The sequence below is a fragment of the Zingiber officinale genome, chromosome 2A, assembly GCF_018446385.1.
Source record: "Zingiber officinale cultivar Zhangliang chromosome 2A, Zo_v1.1, whole genome shotgun sequence".
Classification (NCBI taxonomy): Eukaryota; Viridiplantae; Streptophyta; class Magnoliopsida; order Zingiberales; family Zingiberaceae; genus Zingiber; species Zingiber officinale.
Window position 1 is genome coordinate 83,717,188 of NC_055988.1, and position 18,821 is coordinate 83,736,008.

An 18,821-nucleotide genomic window follows, 5' to 3' on the forward strand; every position below is an offset into this window, starting at 1 on the left:
TGAGAAATTAAAATTAGAAATTGAAAATTTGAAAACTGAATATGCATGTTTAAAATCAAACCGTTTTTAGGAGTCAAAACTCAAAATTTATGGAAAATTAAATTGGTATATTAGAAAACATTATGGTCAACTTAGAAAATACCTAAAGGATATGTACCCTCTAAGTTTTTAATTAATCCAGTAGGAGGGAACCTATACTGGGTTCCAAAATATTTTCTAGATTAAATATTTTAAGTTAGTGCTTTCAGCAAAAAAAATTGAACAGTGAATTTCTTAATGAGGCTTTGTCTAAGAAAGTGGTTGTTACTCTAATAACCAAGAAGACCTAGTGCCTCTCCACTGCTTGGAAGCCGAATATATAAATAGAATGTTTAATTAACTTACTGATAAAACATTCAAATTAAATAATATTTTAAAAAGTTTTTTTTAACATTCTTTTTGTGGTCTAAAAATTACCTAAGTTAGAATAATTATGAAAAATAACTTAGAATTTGTTAAACATCTTTACTTAGAAGTTATTTTGAAAATGTTTTATCAAAACTATAATTGTTTTGAAAATGTCTTTTTAAAAGAAAAACTTGCCATTTGTACCTATTTTTTTTGATGTGATCAAAAGGGGAGAGATAGATACAAGTTCAGAGAAGTTTAGGGGGAGTCATATTTTGTTTAGGAGAGTAAATTAAATTCTAAATTTTTTTACTTAGTATTACAATTTTTTTATTGCAATCTTCATGCTTAAAATGCTAGTTTAATAATTTCTTTAAATTATTACTTGTTTGTTATACCCTAACTTGAATTTGGGTTGATGCACATTAAAAAGGGGGAGATTGTTGGACCCCGTGGTTATTTTGATGTGATCAACCAAGTTATGTTATGTCATGTTTGTTATTTGATCCATGTGTCTAAGTGTGCAGGAGCTTAAGAGCATAAGAAGTCGAGCGGAAGACGCAACTAGCGAGAATGACAGCACGGGAAGGGAGCTGACGGCCTCGGTGCGTCCGAAGGACGAAAGAGCTGCGGAAGAGTACATCGGTGGACGAGAAGAACATGCACGATGTTCGAGGGACGAGAAGCCAGGACAGAAGCCTACTTGAGGAGAAGGCCGGAGTTTGGTTCGGGTGAGCACTATTCCGGATGACCGAGATCACTCAAGCAAGCGGAGCCGGAGCAGAAGACCTGGATCGAGGCGAACTGAACCAGAGCAGAGGGCCCGGACCGAAAAAGTCAACGAAGTTGACTTTAAGGTCCGGGCGTCCGGAATGCTATTTTATCCAGATCACGGTCAAACCGCAATCCGTGCGAAGGGGATAAAGTTTTATCTCCCAAGGGCGCCCAAAACCCTTCTAGGTGCCCCGACCAAGGCTATAAATACAGTCTTAGTCTAGAACCTTAGATCATCTCTTGAATCAACTCTGTATTTAACTTCTAAGCAACTGTCTGAGCTACAAGTGTGTAAAAAACTTCTTTGCCTTAAGAGAAGGAGACTTTCTTAGTGTGTTTTCCAACCGCCTTGGATTAACAACCTTCTTGGTTGTAACCAAGTCAACTCGCTGAGTCTTCCTGCTTTTCTTTATTTTATTTTTATTATTATTGTTGCTATTATTTTAAAGTTGAAAAGTTTGAGAAAGGTATCTTTGATTTGTAGGCAATTCACCCTTCCCCTATTACCGGCCCCGCTGCGCCAATAGATAGCTGGCACGAAGTATAGACAGGCTGATGGGCTAACCGGATGTCTGGCAGGTAAGTTAAAGTAAGTCACTGGAGGGGAGTGATTTGGTGAGGATGCATTCCCAGTCAGGGGACTTAGAGGTCGATTTAACTTAGAACTATTTCGGAAATCTAAGTTGGGATCGTGACTAGATTTTGCTCTTTTGGAGACAAAATCTAATTACTATTCTGTTTAAATATAATTGTGCTAATACTTTATTTTGTAGAGTAGTATAACTTTTATTTTATCCCGGACTATGGGTGTAAATGAACCAGACCGCTCGTGAGCTATTCGAAGCTCGATTTGATAAAAGCTCGTTTGAGTTCGTTTAATGATGCTCGTTAAGATAAACAAACCAAGCTCAAGTTTCGCAATACTCGGCTCGTTAGCTTGTGAGCACGTTCGTTAAGCTCATGAATAAATTTTTAAATTTAAAAAAATAGTTTTGATATTAAATTTATAGATTTTACACTCTACTTATGAAAAATATAGACAAATATATTAAATTTATTTATTAGAATAAAATTATAAATTTTAATAAGAATATTATAATTTTCTCTAAATATATAATTTAATTTTTAATGAATATTTAAATTTATAATTTATACTTATTAAGCTCGTTTAGGCTCAATAAAAGCTCGAATAAGCTCATGAGCCATGAATATATTCGTTAAATAAAGCTCGAGCTCGGCTCGATTATAAATGAGGCAAGTTCAAACATTCAAGAGTTCGGCTCGGCTCGGCTAGATTACACCCGGACTAACATTTTCTTGCAGGAAAATGAGTTTTTGGAAATGGTGGTCTGGGCGCCTGGAGATGGTCCGGGCACCCGAAAGGGATCCGAGCGCCCAAAAGGGATTCGGGCGTCTGGAATGCAAAATTCTATCTTAACGCAAACGTAGAGTGCACTGGTTGGCTGGGCCTACATTAAAGTCCATGCGCCCGGAAGGGACCCGAGCGCCCGAAGCTTCTTATATAAGGAGGTCACCTCTTGGAGCAAACAACAATAACTTTTTCTACGACTGTTCTGTTGCGCTATGCTCCTGCGATGCTGTGAAGCTTTTCCGACAACTTGTGACTCATTTCCTTTTTCTTGTTGTCGGTATTAGTTTAATAATTCCTGTACTTATTTTGTAATCATTTTTGTGAATTATTAGTGATTGCCCAACGAAAGCACTCAACGAGTGCGGGCCTTGGAGTAGGAGTCGACGAAGGTTCCGAACCAAGTAAACTTGGTTGTGTTAGCGTTGCCCTTACTTTCCTTATTTCTGCTACATACTTGAATTAATTTTCGAATTCTTAAAGATCGCTATTCACCCCCCCCCCCCTCTCTAGCGAACTCTACGATCCAACAAATGCATCCGTTCTTGATGTCTTACAAAGCAAAACTTGTCAGTTGAGAGTTAGCATTGTCAGTATTAACCTCTCTAATAATCAAGTCAGTGATGAACTGAGATGTGAAGCTCACATGCATGCATCAGAAAGTAAAAGAGCTCAAAGAAGATAAAGAAAATTTATCTTAATGTAAGAAAAGAAAATTATGCCTTCGCCTTTTTTTGCAGAACTTTATGTAATCATGGATAAGGGCGGATCTAAAATTCTAAATTTAGAGGGAAGTGAAGAAAATAATTATTATATATTGTATTCGAAGGCTACGTAGCCGGGGCAACGAAAATATACATTTTAACTACTTAATTTTATTTTATTAGCATAATTAAATATTAATTTTATATATTGTTGGAGGTTCCATACAATTTATTGATTTTAATTAGTATTTCAGCATTCATCCACATGTTAAAAATATCAATTAGGGCCTTAACTTATCTTGAATTAAATAATCGATCAGTTTCTGTCGATTTCTAGGGTTGTAAAAAATTCAAATATGCTATTTATTGATATTTTATCCAAATGTATTAAAATATTATCAAAAAATAAACTAAACTCTAATCGTCGTGGGTGACAATTTTTGACCCGACACGAAAACACGACCCGAATCGAACATGAAAAAATCAGGTTAGGGTTGGGTAGTTTCGGGTTCGGGTCGAAATCGGGTCGACACAATTGACCCAATTAATAAACAGGTCGGGTTCGGGTCCACCTAAAATGACCCAATTACAACCCGCGAACCCGTTTATAAATAATTATAAATTTAAACTTAAATTATAAATTTAAAAAAATTAAAAACCCTAAGCATAGAGATATGCTATTGATTGCAATGTTGCTATGACTTATCATTTATGATATGGATTTTCATTTTGGGTAGATAAATGTTATTTTTAATTTATAATTTATAATTTAATATACAAAATTTCCTTAATGAATTCATGTCATGTTCGGGTCAAACGGGTCGGGTTCGGGCCAAGTGCAAATCAATAGATCAGGTTTAGGTTGAATAGTTTGACCCGAATTAATAATCAGGTCGGGTTCAGGTTGTCATTTGCTAACCCGCCAACCTGCCAACCCGAACCCGTCAACTCGAACCTGAATCGAATTGTCACCCCTAGTCGTGGGCTTGATATAATTTGTATATCAAGTCTATATTATGCATGCACACATCAAATAAAAAATAGAGGAGAGAGGAAAGAGAAGAGAGAAGAGAAAAAATAAAATTGATTGCATGTATACGAGAGAGGACATAGAAGAGACAGTGAGTAATGAAAGAGAAAATGAAAAAGTCAAATTTATCAAAAGGATAAAATAAGAAATACATTTAAAAATGTGCATTTTTTTTTTGGTAAATATCAAAGTAGTATGCGTTTTTGATAAATTTAAAATCTATATGCGCTTTTTGATAAATTGTCATTTAATTTTGTATCCTTTTTCAATAATATCCTTATTGATGAATGATATGAAAACAAATAGTGATAATTTAAAGAAAAGGTTTAAACAATAAAAAGTGATTTAGAATTCTAGCAATAAGCTACTATTATCAAGTTCATTTTATAAAAAATTAATTTAATATTATACTTGATTGTAATAAAAAAGTAAAAAAAAAAAAATGTTTTCTAACTTCATCGGCTTAATGTATTTATAGATCCAAAGTATTTATAGAAGTTTTTCTGCTCGTAATATTGTCAATCATAAAATATGAGATTAAAGATAATAAGAAAAAATTAATGAGGTAAGAGTGATTAATGAGAAAATTTTTTAATAATATGTCACAAATAAGTCTCAAACTCTAGATTTCTTATTGATTGATAAGAAAAATTCTCAATAATATATTGTACATTTTTAACTATTATAGATTCCTATTGATATATCTATGAAAATTGCTAATAAATTTTAAATTATTTTCATTATGAATAAAAAAGATATTAATTTAATTTAATTTTAGACTTTATCAAATTAATTGAAGAGTTAGTTAGTAAAATGTCTAGATTTTTAATAAAATAGTAAAATTAAAGAGTATTTAAATAAAAAATTGAAGTTACATATTATTAATAAAATGTTAGGGGCGTTTTAAGATTATTGTCAAATACTGGAGTGCATTCTAAAAATTTCCCTCGAATCCGCGATTGGACCCGAGTGATCGAATCGAGGTCTTCGAGCTGCGGCAATGGCGAGACTGCTCGCCTTCAGAGGACTCGTCTCCTCTTCATCCTCTTCGACGCCTCATCTGCGTCATCACCATGACTCGCTGGTCCGCATCGTTGCCTTGGGCGTCGGCAGCCTCGACGACATGGTGGCGGCCCTCGACCGCTCCGGCGTCCCAGTTAACCAAGACTCACTCAACGCGGTCATCGACACTTGCAAAAGCGAAGCCGGCGACGGCGGGAGCGGCAGCGGAAGAAGACTTCTGCGATTCTTTTCTTGGTGCCTGCCTCGGGTTCCCCAAGAACACCTCGGAGACGATGTCTTCAACCGCGCCATCCGGGCCTTCGCGGCGATGAAGGACCTCACGGCCATGGGGATCGCCATTTCCCGTCTCCACGAGGAACGCCGGATGATGGCTTTGGAGACGTTCACCCTAGTCTCCGACACCCTCGTGAAGTCGGGCGAGGAGGAGGACGCCGTTCGCCTCTTCCGCGGTCTGGTTCGAGCGCGGCTGCTGCAGATCCCGGACGGCGGAGGCGAAGGGGCGAGCAGGGGGCTGCTCGTCATGGTACACGCCCTCTGCGCCAGAGGGCACGCGGGGATGGCAAGGGGCGTCGTGTGGCGCCACCGGCGCAATCTGCTCTCGGGAGGGGGCGAAGCCACCCGGATCATACAGCAGAGTCTCCTCCACGGATGGTGCGTCCGGGGGGACGTCAAGGAAGCGCGCCACGTGATGGATGAGATGAAATCGCTAGGTTTTCCTCCCACCATAGCATCGTACAACGATCTCCTCCTCTGCCTGTGCAAGAAGAACGTCAAATCCAATCCGTCCGCCCTTGTTCCGGAAGCCACGAATTTGATGACGGAGATGAGGACATCAGGCGTCCCCGCCGCCACCGCTAGCTTCAACATCCTACTATCTTCCCTTTCCAGGGTTCGGAGGGCCAAGGAAGCTTGCCGAATCCTATACCTGATGCAACAGGGGGAGGCAGAATGCTCTCCCGACTGGGCAAGCTACCACATCGTCATCAGACTCATGTATCTGACTGGAAGATTTGTCAGAGGCGATAGGCTTCTCAAGGAGATGCTCGAGGCTGGCTTGCTTCCTGGGGCAAGTTTCTACCATAGTCTAGTAGGGCTCTTGTGCGGTCTGGAGAAGGTGGATCATGCACTCCAGTTGTTCGACCAAATGAAGAGATGTGGGCAGTACAATGCGCCAACATACGAGTTGCTAATAGAGAAGCTCAGTAGGAGTGGAAGGTTTGAACAGGCAACCAATCTGTGGGAGGAGGCAACAGAGAGGAATGTCATTCTTCAATGCTCGAGAGACTTGTTGGATCCTTCCAAGGCAGAGGTATTCAAACCAGTGGCAGCTGAGAAAAAGTTAAGATCACAGAGCTATAGCAAGGTCTCATAGTCTTCCTTCCCAGTACAAGAAAAATGGCTCTCCCAATTCCTAATGCAAGCTTGAAAAGGAGAATGGCTTGCACATTCTGAGGGTAGATTTCTTTGCTTTAACATTGGTTAGGTTTCTTTGCATTTCAAGCTTCTTATATTTATCACCACACGAATTTGTAGTTGCTATGCAACCACAAAAATCGATGTGCAAAATTGCTGATTGAACATAAATGCAATTCATGTTTCCACTTATCACTTTATTGAATGATTAGGGTTGTGTTAGATTGACTACAAACTAATTGATTATCTTCTTTATTAGCTCTCATTTTAGGACACTGCTAAATGCCATGTTTTGTCGAGCAACCCATTTGAACATCTGATTAGGAGGCATATGATTGTGTGATGAGGAGGCTTGCTACATTAGAGTATATCTCATTTTATAGGACATTGCCTAGATGTTATGTTTTGTTGGACAACTCATTTGAGAGCCTAAGCAGGAACTTGCAAACATTCTTCGACTCGTATATACACAAATGTTAGCACGACTATGAGACAACTTCCGTATCAACTATTATTGCAGAAACAAGTGAGGTTTTATACTCATTTAAAAAAAAATCAAGTAAACCTAATTCAACTGCTTTTAATATCAGAACAAGAAACCTATCCATATATTTATCCCTGGAGATATAATTATGCATTGTGTCACTCAAAAGAGTCCTTGGAAGCTGCAGGGATTCCATTTGATCTTTTTGTCTCATTGTGGTCTTTATCTTGGTTCTTGCTTGCCAGGAGCGCCACTGTCTCTTTCTGTGCCATCTGCAATAGCAACAACCATGTTATCGTCAAAATGCCAAGTGAAACACATACTTTGAGGACACATATTTGCAAGAAGAATTAGTATATTAAATCGATCACAAAGAATGCCTGAGGAACACCTGCGAAATGGGCAAAGAATCGTTTGCTGATTTCTTCTTGCTCTCTTGCACAGAGAAATATGAATACAGACCCATTCCAAAGACGGCGGTCAGGATTCCCATAATGTTTCTAGCTGTGAAGGGGTCGTGAAGTATAATGTAGCCGAAGGAAAGAATGAGGCAGGTCTTGACGTGGCCAAGAACTTGATATGTCACTGGTGATGTCGTTCCAATTACTAGGAAGGTGCTGAAGTTGACAGAAACCGCGATCAAGCAAGACAAGACAATGAACACCTTCAAGAAGAATTTCACACAGTGAGTTAACATTTTCTTGCTAGTTGAACAAGGTAAAGAAAGGAAACCTAGATAGTCTGTCAATGTTGGAATACAGGATATGTTAATTAACCAGCATACCAGAACCATAAAGGAATAGTTGTAGGCAAACACGCTTCGCTTGGTGAGCAGTCTGTCCACAGATGGGCCAGTGGCAAATAGAATAGCTGCTTGGAATGGTGATGATTGATACAGAAGCTGTGTGGATGAAACCTTCAACCTCTTTTGAATTGTGTTCGTCATCTACCATTCAATTTTATGGTCAAGAAAAACCGAATTGAACTTCGACCTGTTTATTGTTTTTTCCTTCTTTCTGGAAAATTTGTGTAACAAATAAGAATGTGCAGGAAGGATACAATTTGTCCAACACATGTAGTAGCAATAGCCAGAAACGAGAGGATTGAGCCGACAAGGTTGAGGTTCAGATCTGTGACCGATGCAATGCCAACTCCAAAGAGCAGGACAAGAAGAGAGAACTTTATGCTCTTGCTGGAAACAAATTCTAGTAAGTTTCCAGCACCCAGATATCCAGTAAGAAAAGGAGTTTGATATCGAAATTCTCCATCAAACCTGAATTTTTTCTTCAGGAATATAGTCTCCAGCAGGACTGTGAAAGGGATGATGGCTAGTTTAGTCATCTGCAATTCGGTAAGATAAACTGCTGTTATAAGTTTATGTTCTTAGCAATGGTTAGGTTTGTGTAGGAAACTACTGGCCTGGTAGAATCCAACCGAGTTGAAGCCAAGGCAGAGGTTAAGGAATCCAATGGAGGTGCCGTTAAGAATCCCGAAGAGAACCACTGTCTTTGCATCAATCAATTTGGGCTCGAAGAGGTGGAAGCGCTGTGCAACATGGAGGGTGCAGAAGGTCACCATTAGATGCCAGCTTGTCAGGGTTGTAGCTGCCAATGGATAACTCAATAACACAACAATCAAATATGGCTCCAACAATGCTTGAGATCTTGTTTTAATTCTTGTATTAGGAGCTACTGACCGTAAGGGAAGCCAAGGCTGCTCATGAGAGCTTTGTTGCATATGACAATGGAAACCGAGGAGGCAACTGAGAGAGCTAGAGACCCAACCATCCCAATCTGAAACCCTGAACCCTCCACGGAGGCCATATTTTCCTGCTTAATACCTGAAACACCGATGCATATGCTATCAGATTCTTTCGTGCCAATTTGATATGCTTTTTCAGAAATAACTATGACATATCATGATAATAAATGCCTTGTTTCATGAAGAGAAAAAGAGCAAAATGGGAAGAAAACTTTGCCTCAGTGCAAATCCCAAGTTGGCAAACCCTGTGTGGCGGTGATCACCACTGGCGACGACTGCCGGAGAAGATCTCTCTTTATCTTGTTATCTTCTATTGATTTTTGAGATGAGAAGTTGTAATCTATGAGCATGGCAAGAAATGAGAAGGGGGTTATATATGTTTGGTATGTTCAAAGAGAAATTTCATGTACATCCTTGAAAGTTTATCTATTTTTTAGAATGGCCTCAAGATTATAAATTATTATGTGTTTTTAGTATGGAAAGGACCTTGGAATATAATTTACTTATCATTGTATCAAATAATTGTTGTTGATAAAATCATAATAAAGTTTAGAATGAATTTAATCATTCATGCCTTTAAACTTTAAGTTTGCATTGCAATAGAATCAAAAAAATTGAAAAATAAAAAATAACATTGTTGAATTAATTAAGGTTGTTAAGAGTCGATTATTTGGTGAGATTGCAAGCAAAAGCAATGACACCAACTAATTGGTAAGTGGTTGATGGAAGCTTTGGTGGTTGGTGGATCTTAGAGTTCACTCCAAAGTCATCCAACAATTAGAGGGATCATCCTTTATCACTCATTAACATCTTCCTTTGATTAGTCTTCTCACATGGAAAAAAGGGGTTTGATCATTGTGTTTGGTTGGATTCTTTTAAAAAAAACTTTGATTTATATATATAAAATATATATATAAATCAAAGTTTTTTTTAAAAGAATCATCATTGTGTTTGGTTGGATTCTTTTAAAAAAAAACTTTGATATATATAATATTATATATATAAATCAAAGTTTTTTTTTAAAAGAATCCAACCAATAATGAATTTTTGTCACATTTAAATATATTAATGGTTTGCACACAATTATCTATTGTCAAAACAAAAAATAGTGATACATAAGATCTAAAATAACTGTTGCACAATGAGATAAAAGAGTTACATATGAACTTTATGTCTTGAACTTGTGTAGCAATGAACAAAGTAGATGTTCATAAAGGGAGCTAAACTGAAGTTTGCAACAAGTTCTTTAATAGATTGGTCTAGATCAGCTAATGCAATTAGTTAAAGAATAGTCCAAAAAGCTAACCTCGTCCAACCAGGTCTCGATAAAGAGTTGTCTAACATGCTAGTCAGTGCCCTCGATCAATGCCAATAAGCGGCATTATAACAGTGAACAATGTATTTGCTGGAGGAAACAGATAGAGCCAAGTTAATTGACCGAAGTGTGCAGAATCAGTTCATACATCACAAGATTCGGGCAGGGTATAAACATTAGTGTTCATAAAGGGAGCCAAACTGAAGTTTTTAACAAGTTCTGTAAAAGATTGGTCAAGATAAGCTAATGCAATTAGTTAAAGAATAGTCCAAAAATCTGACCTCGTCTGACAAGGTCTCAACGAAGAGTTGTCTGACGTGACTAGTCAGTGCCCTCAACCAATGCCAATAAGCAGCGTTATAACATTGAAGGAAACAGATAGAGCAAAGTCACTTGACAGAAGTGTGCAGAATCAGTTCATACGTCACAAGATTCAGGCAGGGGATAAGCATAAACTGCATGACCTTCCAATAGAGCTGGGACATTAGACGAAATCTGACTGACTCCATGTCGCTAGAGCAGGGACATGGTCAACCACATCAACTAGGAGGAAATCAATTTTGGGATATCAGATGATGGAGTTGCAACTAAGATTTGCAAGTCACCCCAAAAATCTTTACTTGAATGTTCTTTGTGTCCTTGATCATCGGGCTGTTTATGTTAACACTGCTCAAGTATCAGAACTTTGGGTAAGAAGCAGCTAAGTAAATTCTTCAAATAGGCAAAATGTAATAAACTCAACATCGTTTAAGAGGGAGGTCATCAACCACAGCATGATCAACTAGGAGGAGATCCGTCTCGGCATACTAGACCCAGAAGAGGGTAAGCTTCCTGGTAACTTTGTTGCTTCTACCAGACTAAGAAATAATGGCAAAGTTAATTTTATGTTGATTTTGTATGAAGCAACACCAATTGTAATAATAATCACAGATAACATATATCTTAAATAATACCTCATGCTGTCTGACAAAGGAGGATTCAAGGGATTGCAAAGCTTGAACAGTGTGCTCCTGTGATCGTAGCTACAATCCTGTTTTAACCAAAAAGGCAAGGAGAGTACACAATGACTTGTAATCATTGGTTTTAAGGAAGGCATTATACATCACAAGGGACAGTTCCTGATCTGGATATATGCCGATACCTAACATCTTATTAAAGAATATTTTTGCATCGTGTACAAAGTCCCGTTTACATAGTCGGTTGATTATTGCACTAAAATCTTTGATTGTAACCTCATATCCAGATTTCAGCATTTCATCTAAGAGCACAAAGGCTTTATCCGGCATTGCCATCCCACAATATGCTTGAATGACTGTCATATAGCAAAATTTTCTCAATCTGATACCCTGATGCAAAAGAAAATACAAAACCTCCTCTGCTCTGTCAACTTGACAATTTAAACAAAGACAATCAATGAGATAGGTATAAGTAACAGGAGTAGGCACCAGTCCACCATTTATCATTATATCATATATGTGGAAAACCATTTTTGAATTTCTCTGTTCACAAAAACCTTTCATAACTGTAGTATAGGTGATCGAGTCGGCACCTATACCCAATGTAACCATATTGTTCAGTTTATCAAAAGCCTCTCTTACTTGACCACTTTTACAAAGCGCCTTAATAACTACACTATAAGTAATTTTATTGGGTATGATTGCTCTCCCATCCATTTCCTCAAGCATCATCCTCATGGAATTGATATCCCCAATTTCACAAAATCCATCAATAAGTGTACTGTAGGTTGTGGCTGTAGGAGCCAATCCATGCATATCCATTTGCTTCAAAAATTCCTTTGCATCGGTTGGATTTCCAATCTTACAAAAGCCATAAATCAAGGAATTATAAGTCACAACTGTAGGAGTTACGGCCGACCTAATTAGTTGCTCATATATTCCAAGAGCTTCTTTGACATCACCAACTTTTGCAAAACCATCGATAACAATGTTATATAATGTAATGTCCAATGCCTGACCATTAGCAACTAGGTACTCCAAATACCACTTCGCTTCTGACATCAAACCTTTCTTGCACATGCCGGAAAGAATTGTTCTGTGAAATAATGAAATAGGCATCACATTGTTTGAGCGCATAATCTGGCATAACTGAAGTGCCTTGTTTATTTCTCCTAATTTGCAATACCCACTTATGAGGATGGAATATGCTACCAGATCCATATCGAGGTTATTATCTTTTATCTCATTGAGCAACTCTTCAACTTTCGCAATCGATGCTCTTTTGAAAAGGGCAATGAAGAGAACACTGTAAGTCACAATATTCAGCTTGCATCCCCTATCAAGCATATCCATCCTCTTCAATCCTTCATTGACATTGCCTTCATCACAAAGACCACTTATCACAATAGTATTAGTAAAGAGATCAGGCTGCAGTCCCTGTTTTATCATCATTCTAATGAGCATCCAGATCTCACGCATCGATCCAATTAAGCGACACCCATTTATAAGAGTATTATACATAACCACATCAGCCTCTATGCCATCATTTTGCATGCGCTCAAAGAGTTCCAAAGCTTCTTCCACCTTTCCTGCTAGACACAATCCATGCATAAGCGCATTGTAACTATATTTATCTGGAACAAATCCATACTTAAAGGAAAGAGAGAGGAGAGACCATGCGATCAAGATAAAGCCAGAATTACATGCTCCGGATATGAGAGAATTGAAGGTAATCAAACAAGGGTAAAATGATTTCTCTTTGCTTATCTCTTGGAAGAATGATATTGCATCTTGCACTCTTCCTTGTTTGCAGAGACCATCAATAAGGAGATCAATTGTGTGCCCTCCACAATAAACCCCACTAGCTTGGATTTCTCGATAAAGATCAAGAACAATATCTGTATATTTTGCACTGTATAAGACACTGTGATAAGTAGATACAGAAGCTTGCATGTCCAAGATAGCCATCTCACGTAATACGAAACGAGCATCATCAATCATTTTTGATCTAGCATATATATTTGCCAGCATATCCCACACAATGCTGCTGGAATCCCAATGTCTGAAATGAGTCAACAAGTGCTCGCAGAATAATGGTGCCGATCCAGCTCCTTTTCACATTTAAAAATAAAAAGAAGGTAATTTGACAATAAGCAACAAAGAAGCCATGAGCATTCAAGCAAACATATATAATCAAATAAAAGGACAAAGAATTATAGCAACCAGCAATTGGTACAATTTATAGGTCCATAAGTAGTGTAAATGATAGAAAATTAGAAATAACTAGAAGCATTAAGAGGTTCATCATATGTTTTCCATCTTGTTGTAACTCAGCTAGTTGCAAGGTTTCAAAATGTGTATGCAGGAGCCAAGAGCCAAGAGCCATATGCAGTGAGTAAAATAACATTTATATCGATACCTAAAGTGTTCATCACTTGCAAAAGTTAACACTTACAAGTTACAATCTCCTAAACAAGGTAATACAGGGTTTCGTAAGTTTAGTCCAGTTTACATTGGTTTAAAACCAGATATGATTCTTTAACTGCATTGTAAATCTTACTAATGTTATCAATAGTCATTGCAATGAAAAACTAAGAAGATGAGACTGATAACATTACATCATACAATGTTCACAAGGATTTCCTTGGTCAATCAAATATGTGCGAGAATAGAATACTGATTATGAAAAATGAGAGACATAAACCAACCATTTTTAGAACTATATCAACTCTTGCCAGAAAATATGATTTTTTTTATAAGGTAAAGGATTGGTAGAAGAAACAAGAAAAACCTTGGTCATACACCATCTGTCGCAAAACCCTTATAATGTCGTCCAATCTCCCGTCTCTGGCCAAGGCGTGGCAAGCCTCCAACCTCGATATCCAGTATCTCACATGAAATTTAGGGCACGGTACCATTTCCTTCTTCAGAGCCCCATGTTGACTGATGCCCTCGTGGACGAATCCACACGGAACAATCCTTTCGGCCTCTGGTTTGAGTAAAGGGACAATTTTTCCCAAGAAATTCCTGGTCTCTGAGGTAGAAGAAGAACCGGGCACAAGCTCCTGCTCCTCCTCGGAGGCAACCTCCGCCGCCAGACACGAGAGCAGGTGACAGCTTGTCGAGCAGCGGCGAGGAATTCGCGGTAGAGATGAGAGATTCGGCCGGAACAGCATTGAAGCATCGAAGGCCTAGGGTTTCATAGTAGATATAGAAGCGCTCCGCCGCCCGCCAACGTCTTCGTCGGGAGGAGTTCCCGACCACCGATTCCGTCGCATGCTTGGAGGAGAATCGAATTAGACCGGTCCGGTCCGGTTCCTCTAGAGGTAAAATAATAAAATAAAATAGCGCCCATAATTATCATTTTCATAAAAGACATTTTTTTAAAAAAAAATCAAATTAAGATTTTTATTCTAAAAATACTAAACTCCCTAAACTCGAAGATATTAAAATAAATTATTTTCTAATATAATTTAATAAAAAATATTATATATACTTTAAAGTTATTACATAGTTGTTACAATAATTTTAAAATAATTCTAATCGTATTGAAGCAATTTTAATAATGCTGAACAATTTTAATCAAGTTTATAAATGTTTTAAAATGTATAATTACGCTATATATAATATTTTTGATTAAATTAAATCAATTTATTTTAGTACGTGAAAACAATTACTTTATAACCGCTACTACTAAGAATAATTTTAAGATGAGAAATATAGCACAAGTAAATAAACTCTAAATAAGATATTGTTCTTGTTTATGATCAATAGATCCTCTCAACATCTCTGTCCCATGTAGTCCAACAAATAACAAAAATAATCTATTTTTCGATTCAAATGTTTTACATAAATATAACTCTTTCATAAACAAAAATTACAAAGAAGCTTACACTGAATACAAATAATCAAATATTACAACTGGAAGAAGATAGACTTAAGAGCAAGTGTTCAACACAAGGGGGAAAGAATAACTAAGGGAGCATTTACTACAAGAGCTCAGCAAAGGAAACATCAAGGATGACAGGATATTAAATGGCAATGATCCACCAACTGACAAACAAGACTGGAACTCCAATCCATTTCCTATGAATCATGTTTCCACCAGCACCTGCAGCCACAGCAATCCACAAGTTAGTAATCTATTCAGACTTCTGTTTTCATTTTCATTTTCATTGTAGCCCTAATCAATTATATAATTTCCACACACAAAAAAAAAAATGGAAATGTGAACATGCCAATCTAATTTCTCATTTTTGGGGTGATTATGTCAAGGAGTGTTTCTGAATTTGCCCATAAATGTTAAATGAATTCATGCACACTAACATCTCTGTTAGTGTCCAACTATATGAGACAATAATAACTCTCTCTAACTTTATCAGCGTATGAGGTGTTGCCACAATGAGGTCTGGGGTTCGAATCTTGACAAAGCCGAGGTAAATACCTACCTTATGTGCTAGTCTCTATTTCAAAGGCTAGTAGCCGCCCGTGATTTACCTTCTCCGTGTTGACGGACGGATTGATGGGGGCGCTGAGGGCGAGCGTATTCGCCTTTTGCCACAATTGTATTTACTTGGCCGGCGATGAGAGGCGCTTGGGGTGAGAGAAATTATCTTTTGCTTCATTGTATTTACTTAGGTTAGGTTTGCCCCTAGGGGTGTGATGGTAAATAGACGGATGAATTTTCAAGCAACGAGGATTCAATTATCACATAACGTAAATAAATATCTACAATGCTCGAACCAATGGTGGCGTTGACCTTCCCCCGTGCCCCATCTGTGTTTATTGGATTTATCCGATAGTCGGCGAGAAACTTCTGTGGGGCAGGGCGGCCACTTCTAGATGAATGAAGGGTAGAAATACCTAGACATTTGGCTTTTATTGTATTTACTTAGGTAGATAGAATTAAATTCTACACAAAGATCACGAAGCTGGCATACTCCCTTCCATTATTTTCCTTGTGCGACCATGGCCCCTTCCCTTGACCTAGCCCTCTCCGCCACGTGTTTTCCACTACAGTCATTAGAATACCCAATGGAGCAGGCTAAAGACCTCAGCAAATGTTCTTGTGAGTCTAGGGAAGAATACAACAAGTAAAACATAGACAAGCAGAACAATAGGAACCACCTGAAGATCTTATTTAGTTCATTTTTTTTTAAACTTTTGCTTCTCAAACTTAAATTTTAAGATTATTTTTTGTATAAATAAAAAAATTTGGTCATGCTATTCTCTGCATGCGTATTATTTTCTTGTGTATATTGGTATCCCAATCTCCACATATTACACATCTTTATCAACCATGTCATGCTATTGACTTGACTTGCAGATACTTTGATCAAGTCATATATGTGTTCGACCATAATTCCAATTCAACGAGCTTGACTAAGTTCTAAGGTAGAATTCCAACTTTGTGTTTGACAAATTGTTGCTATCTGCTTGTTGTTCTTAATCAGGAGCCTACTTATTCTGACCAACTACAGTACTTTAATTTGAAACAAGAAGAAACGAAAAAGTCATCTGCTTGAGAGAATAAGAACAATTTCTATTCGACTTGAAAAAAAAGTAGAAATTTTGGATAAATCTAAGTACTGGAGAAGAAGAAGAAGCAGAAATCATCTGCTTGTAATAATAAGAACAATTTTGATTCAAATTGAAAAGCAAAAGTTGAAATTTTGGTAAAATTCAAGTACCTGATGGAGGGGGAGGAGGAGGTGTGCGGGATGACGATGGACCTGCTTGTTCAACCATCAAAGAAGTAATTTCAATCAGTAAAAACCCTAATCGATTCCCCAATCCCATAAACAACAAAGCCCTAATTAACTAGGCGAAGAATCGAGATCTGGTCGCGGTTGCCCTAATTGATAAGAGTGATTACTGACCGGAGGAGCAGCCGTTGAGGTTGGCGATGCCGCAGGCCCTGGCGATATGGGTGGTCCTCTCAATGGTGAGGTTAAAGGCACTGGAGACGTTGGGGTCGGTGAGGATGGCGCAGAGGCAGTCGAGCTCGTTCTCGACGGCGTTACGCATCGGGATGCAGCAGGAATCCGACGGCGTTCCCGTCGTCAAGTTGAGGTACTCCCTGCAGGGAACCAGTTCCGCCGCACAAGTCTGCGAAGTTTGCGCTTCCACTTCTCCCGGCGGCAAAAGGACCAGCGCCAGCACCAGCAGAAGCGTCGCCATGAGTTTCTCCATGGCTCTACTGCTCTGTGACAGGACAGAGTAATTAAGGGAGCATTGTGCTATTGTTGTCGTCGCATGCATTTAAGTAAGCAACCCATCGTCCAGGATCTCTTGATCTAATGAGGGGTTAGCATTTAATAAAATAAATAATTCGAATTTAAATAAAAATAGATATTTAATGTATGTAAGTTATATTCTAAATTTTTTCGGCAGATAAATTAAGGAGAAGCGTCTTTAATCTATCGCGAGCTACTTATCGGTGGAGCTTCGGGCCTTTAAACAAAAATAAAAAAAATGATAAATAAATATCACAGAAGTGAACATCTGAATAAACATCTTCTTACTCACAAAATATGATCAAAAGATTTCATCTAAAATTTTTTATAGTTAAAAGAGCAAATTGTAAATATTTAAATATATGAATATTTTACCGTGACACCATATCTCTAATAATCATATAAAAATTGAATGTAATAAAATATTAATATTTAATATAAATAACCCTCCTGATTATCTAAGTTAATTACAATTATTTAAATTTAATCAAAATTATTTAAATTTTATGGATATCGTCTCTATTGTGAAATGATTTTCAATCCATAATCAAAGTTAAATATTTTTAATTAAGGTAATAAAAAAAAAGATAATTTTAATATAATAATATTTTATGTGTAATAATTTTAATTAATTTAATCTAATTTATGTTCACATTATAAAATGATGTAGAGTGTCCTTTTATGTTACTAGTTACTAGTAACTACTAAGTTATTACAATAAAGTTGAAAGAGTGTTTTCAAAATTTTTAAAAAATACTAGTGTTGTTTTAATAATTTTTTTTAAAATAGTCTTTTTACATAAAAAAAAACATACTCTTAATTTTTACTCCGTATTTCTATTGGATGTTCTATTTTAATATTTAAAAAATAACCGGCTCAACGGATTAATTACACATTGACCCGATTCAACAGGTCATTTACACATTGACCGGGTTTAATGTGCTGGCCCCGATTAATCGACAAATTAATAATTAATCGTTGATTCATTAATTTTTTTTATTTTTTATTTTAATTTTCTAATTATAATTTTTATTTAATATATTTACAAGATTTTAGTAATATTGATTTTGTGGTTCAATATTATTTAACTTATTGTATCTTTTTATTTAAATTAATTTTTAAAGATATTTGTTTTGAATTATGTGATGTGAGATAAAGTAAAAATTTAATTAAATCGAATAAATCGACCATCAATTTATTTAGAAATTTATTTTTTTAAAGTAAATTATTTAATTAAATTCAGTTTAGATTTTAAAATTTCTTATCCAATTAAATCAAATAAATCAAATTACTGAATTTCTAGACAAATTAAATTTTTAAATTTTATTTTTAAACCAAAATCAAATTTTATTTAAAAAATTAAATTTTC

The 18,821-nt window shown here is 36.9% G+C and overlaps 3 protein-coding genes across 18 annotated transcripts; 1 reads left to right on the top strand and 2 right to left on the bottom strand.

Annotated features, from left to right (window-relative positions):
* The first annotated feature begins 5,219 nt into the window (after positions 1-5,219).
* On the top strand, positions 5,220-9,464 carry LOC122041374 (pentatricopeptide repeat-containing protein At5g61370, mitochondrial-like). Of its 5 annotated transcripts, none has more exons than XM_042601022.1 (5): positions 5,220-6,741; positions 7,430-7,869; positions 7,946-8,392; positions 8,475-8,781; positions 8,870-9,464. In XM_042601022.1, exon 1 carries the CDS (start codon positions 5,265-5,267, stop codon positions 6,657-6,659), a length of 1,395 nt encoding a protein of 464 aa, XP_042456956.1. In that variant the 5' UTR covers positions 5,220-5,264; the 3' UTR covers positions 6,660-6,741; positions 7,430-7,869; positions 7,946-8,392; positions 8,475-8,781; positions 8,870-9,464. The 5 variants fall into 5 exon arrangements, with proteins under 5 accessions (XP_042456956.1, XP_042456957.1, XP_042456959.1 ...); XM_042601023.1 differs by having other exon boundaries at positions 7,946-8,148; positions 8,235-8,392; positions 8,475-9,464; XM_042601025.1 differs by having other exon boundaries at positions 7,946-8,121; positions 8,235-8,392; positions 8,475-9,464.
* On the bottom strand, positions 7,189-14,525 carry LOC122041372 (UDP-xylose transporter 1-like). 11 transcript variants are annotated; one of them, XR_006128974.1, is made up of 13 exons: positions 14,008-14,525; positions 13,190-13,327; positions 11,214-13,114; positions 10,542-11,117; positions 10,252-10,350; positions 9,163-9,285; positions 8,881-9,024; positions 8,604-8,788; positions 8,458-8,525; positions 8,244-8,376; positions 7,969-8,130; positions 7,576-7,848; positions 7,189-7,456 (listed from the first exon to the last, which is right to left on the bottom strand). XR_006128974.1 is itself a non-coding variant. In XM_042601019.1 (7 exons), the coding sequence occupies exons 1-7, from the start codon at positions 9,005-9,007 to the stop codon at positions 7,343-7,345; spliced, it is 1,062 nt and encodes a 353-aa protein (XP_042456953.1). In that variant the 5' UTR covers positions 9,008-9,016; the 3' UTR covers positions 7,189-7,342. The 11 variants fall into 11 exon arrangements, 5 of the variants coding, with proteins under 5 accessions (XP_042456953.1, XP_042456951.1, XP_042456952.1 ...); XR_006128970.1 differs by having other exon boundaries at positions 11,214-13,327; XR_006128975.1 differs by lacking the exons at positions 13,190-13,327; positions 14,008-14,525 and having other exon boundaries at positions 11,214-12,805; positions 12,892-13,034.
* Positions 14,526-15,027: 502 nt separating this feature from the next.
* On the bottom strand, positions 15,028-17,657 carry LOC122041375 (non-specific lipid transfer protein GPI-anchored 7-like). Of its 2 annotated transcripts, XM_042601027.1 has the most exons (3): positions 17,096-17,619; positions 16,907-16,948; positions 15,028-15,327 (listed from the first exon to the last, which is right to left on the bottom strand). In XM_042601027.1, the coding sequence occupies exons 1-3, from the start codon at positions 17,475-17,477 to the stop codon at positions 15,248-15,250; spliced, it is 504 nt and encodes a 167-aa protein (XP_042456961.1). In that variant the 5' UTR covers positions 17,478-17,619; the 3' UTR covers positions 15,028-15,247. The 2 variants fall into 2 exon arrangements, with proteins under 2 accessions (XP_042456961.1, XP_042456962.1); XM_042601028.1 differs by lacking the exon at positions 16,907-16,948 and having other exon boundaries at positions 17,096-17,657.
* Positions 17,658-18,821: the final 1,164 nt, after the last annotated feature.

Excerpts from the sequence above, each read along its gene's own strand:
- LOC122041374 (XM_042601021.1), top strand. The coding sequence starts at position 5,265 with ATGGCGAGACTGCTCGCCTTCAGAGGACTCGTCTCCTCTTCATCCTCT.
- LOC122041372 (XM_042601016.1), bottom strand. The coding sequence starts at position 8,921 with ATGCAACAAAGCTCTCATGAGCAGCCTTGGCTTCCCTTACGGTCAGTA. Across the intron at positions 8,526-8,603 it reads ACTCGGTTGGATTCTACCAG|ATGACTAAACTAGCCATCAT; the intron begins GCCAGTAGTTTC and ends ACCGAATTGCAG. Across the intron at positions 8,377-8,457 it reads TTCCTGAAGAAAAAATTCAG|CAAGAGCATAAAGTTCTCTC; the intron begins GTTTGATGGAGA and ends ATTTGTTTCCAG.
- LOC122041375 (XM_042601027.1), bottom strand. The coding sequence starts at position 17,477 with ATGCATGCGACGACAACAATAGCACAATGCTCCCTTAATTACTCTGTC. Across the intron at positions 16,949-17,095 it reads CCTCAACGGCTGCTCCTCCG|GTCCATCGTCATCCCGCACA; the intron begins GTCAGTAATCAC and ends TTGAACAAGCAG. Across the intron at positions 15,328-16,906 it reads TCCTCCTCCCCCTCCATCAG|GTGCTGGTGGAAACATGATT; the intron begins GTACTTGAATTT and ends CTGTGGCTGCAG.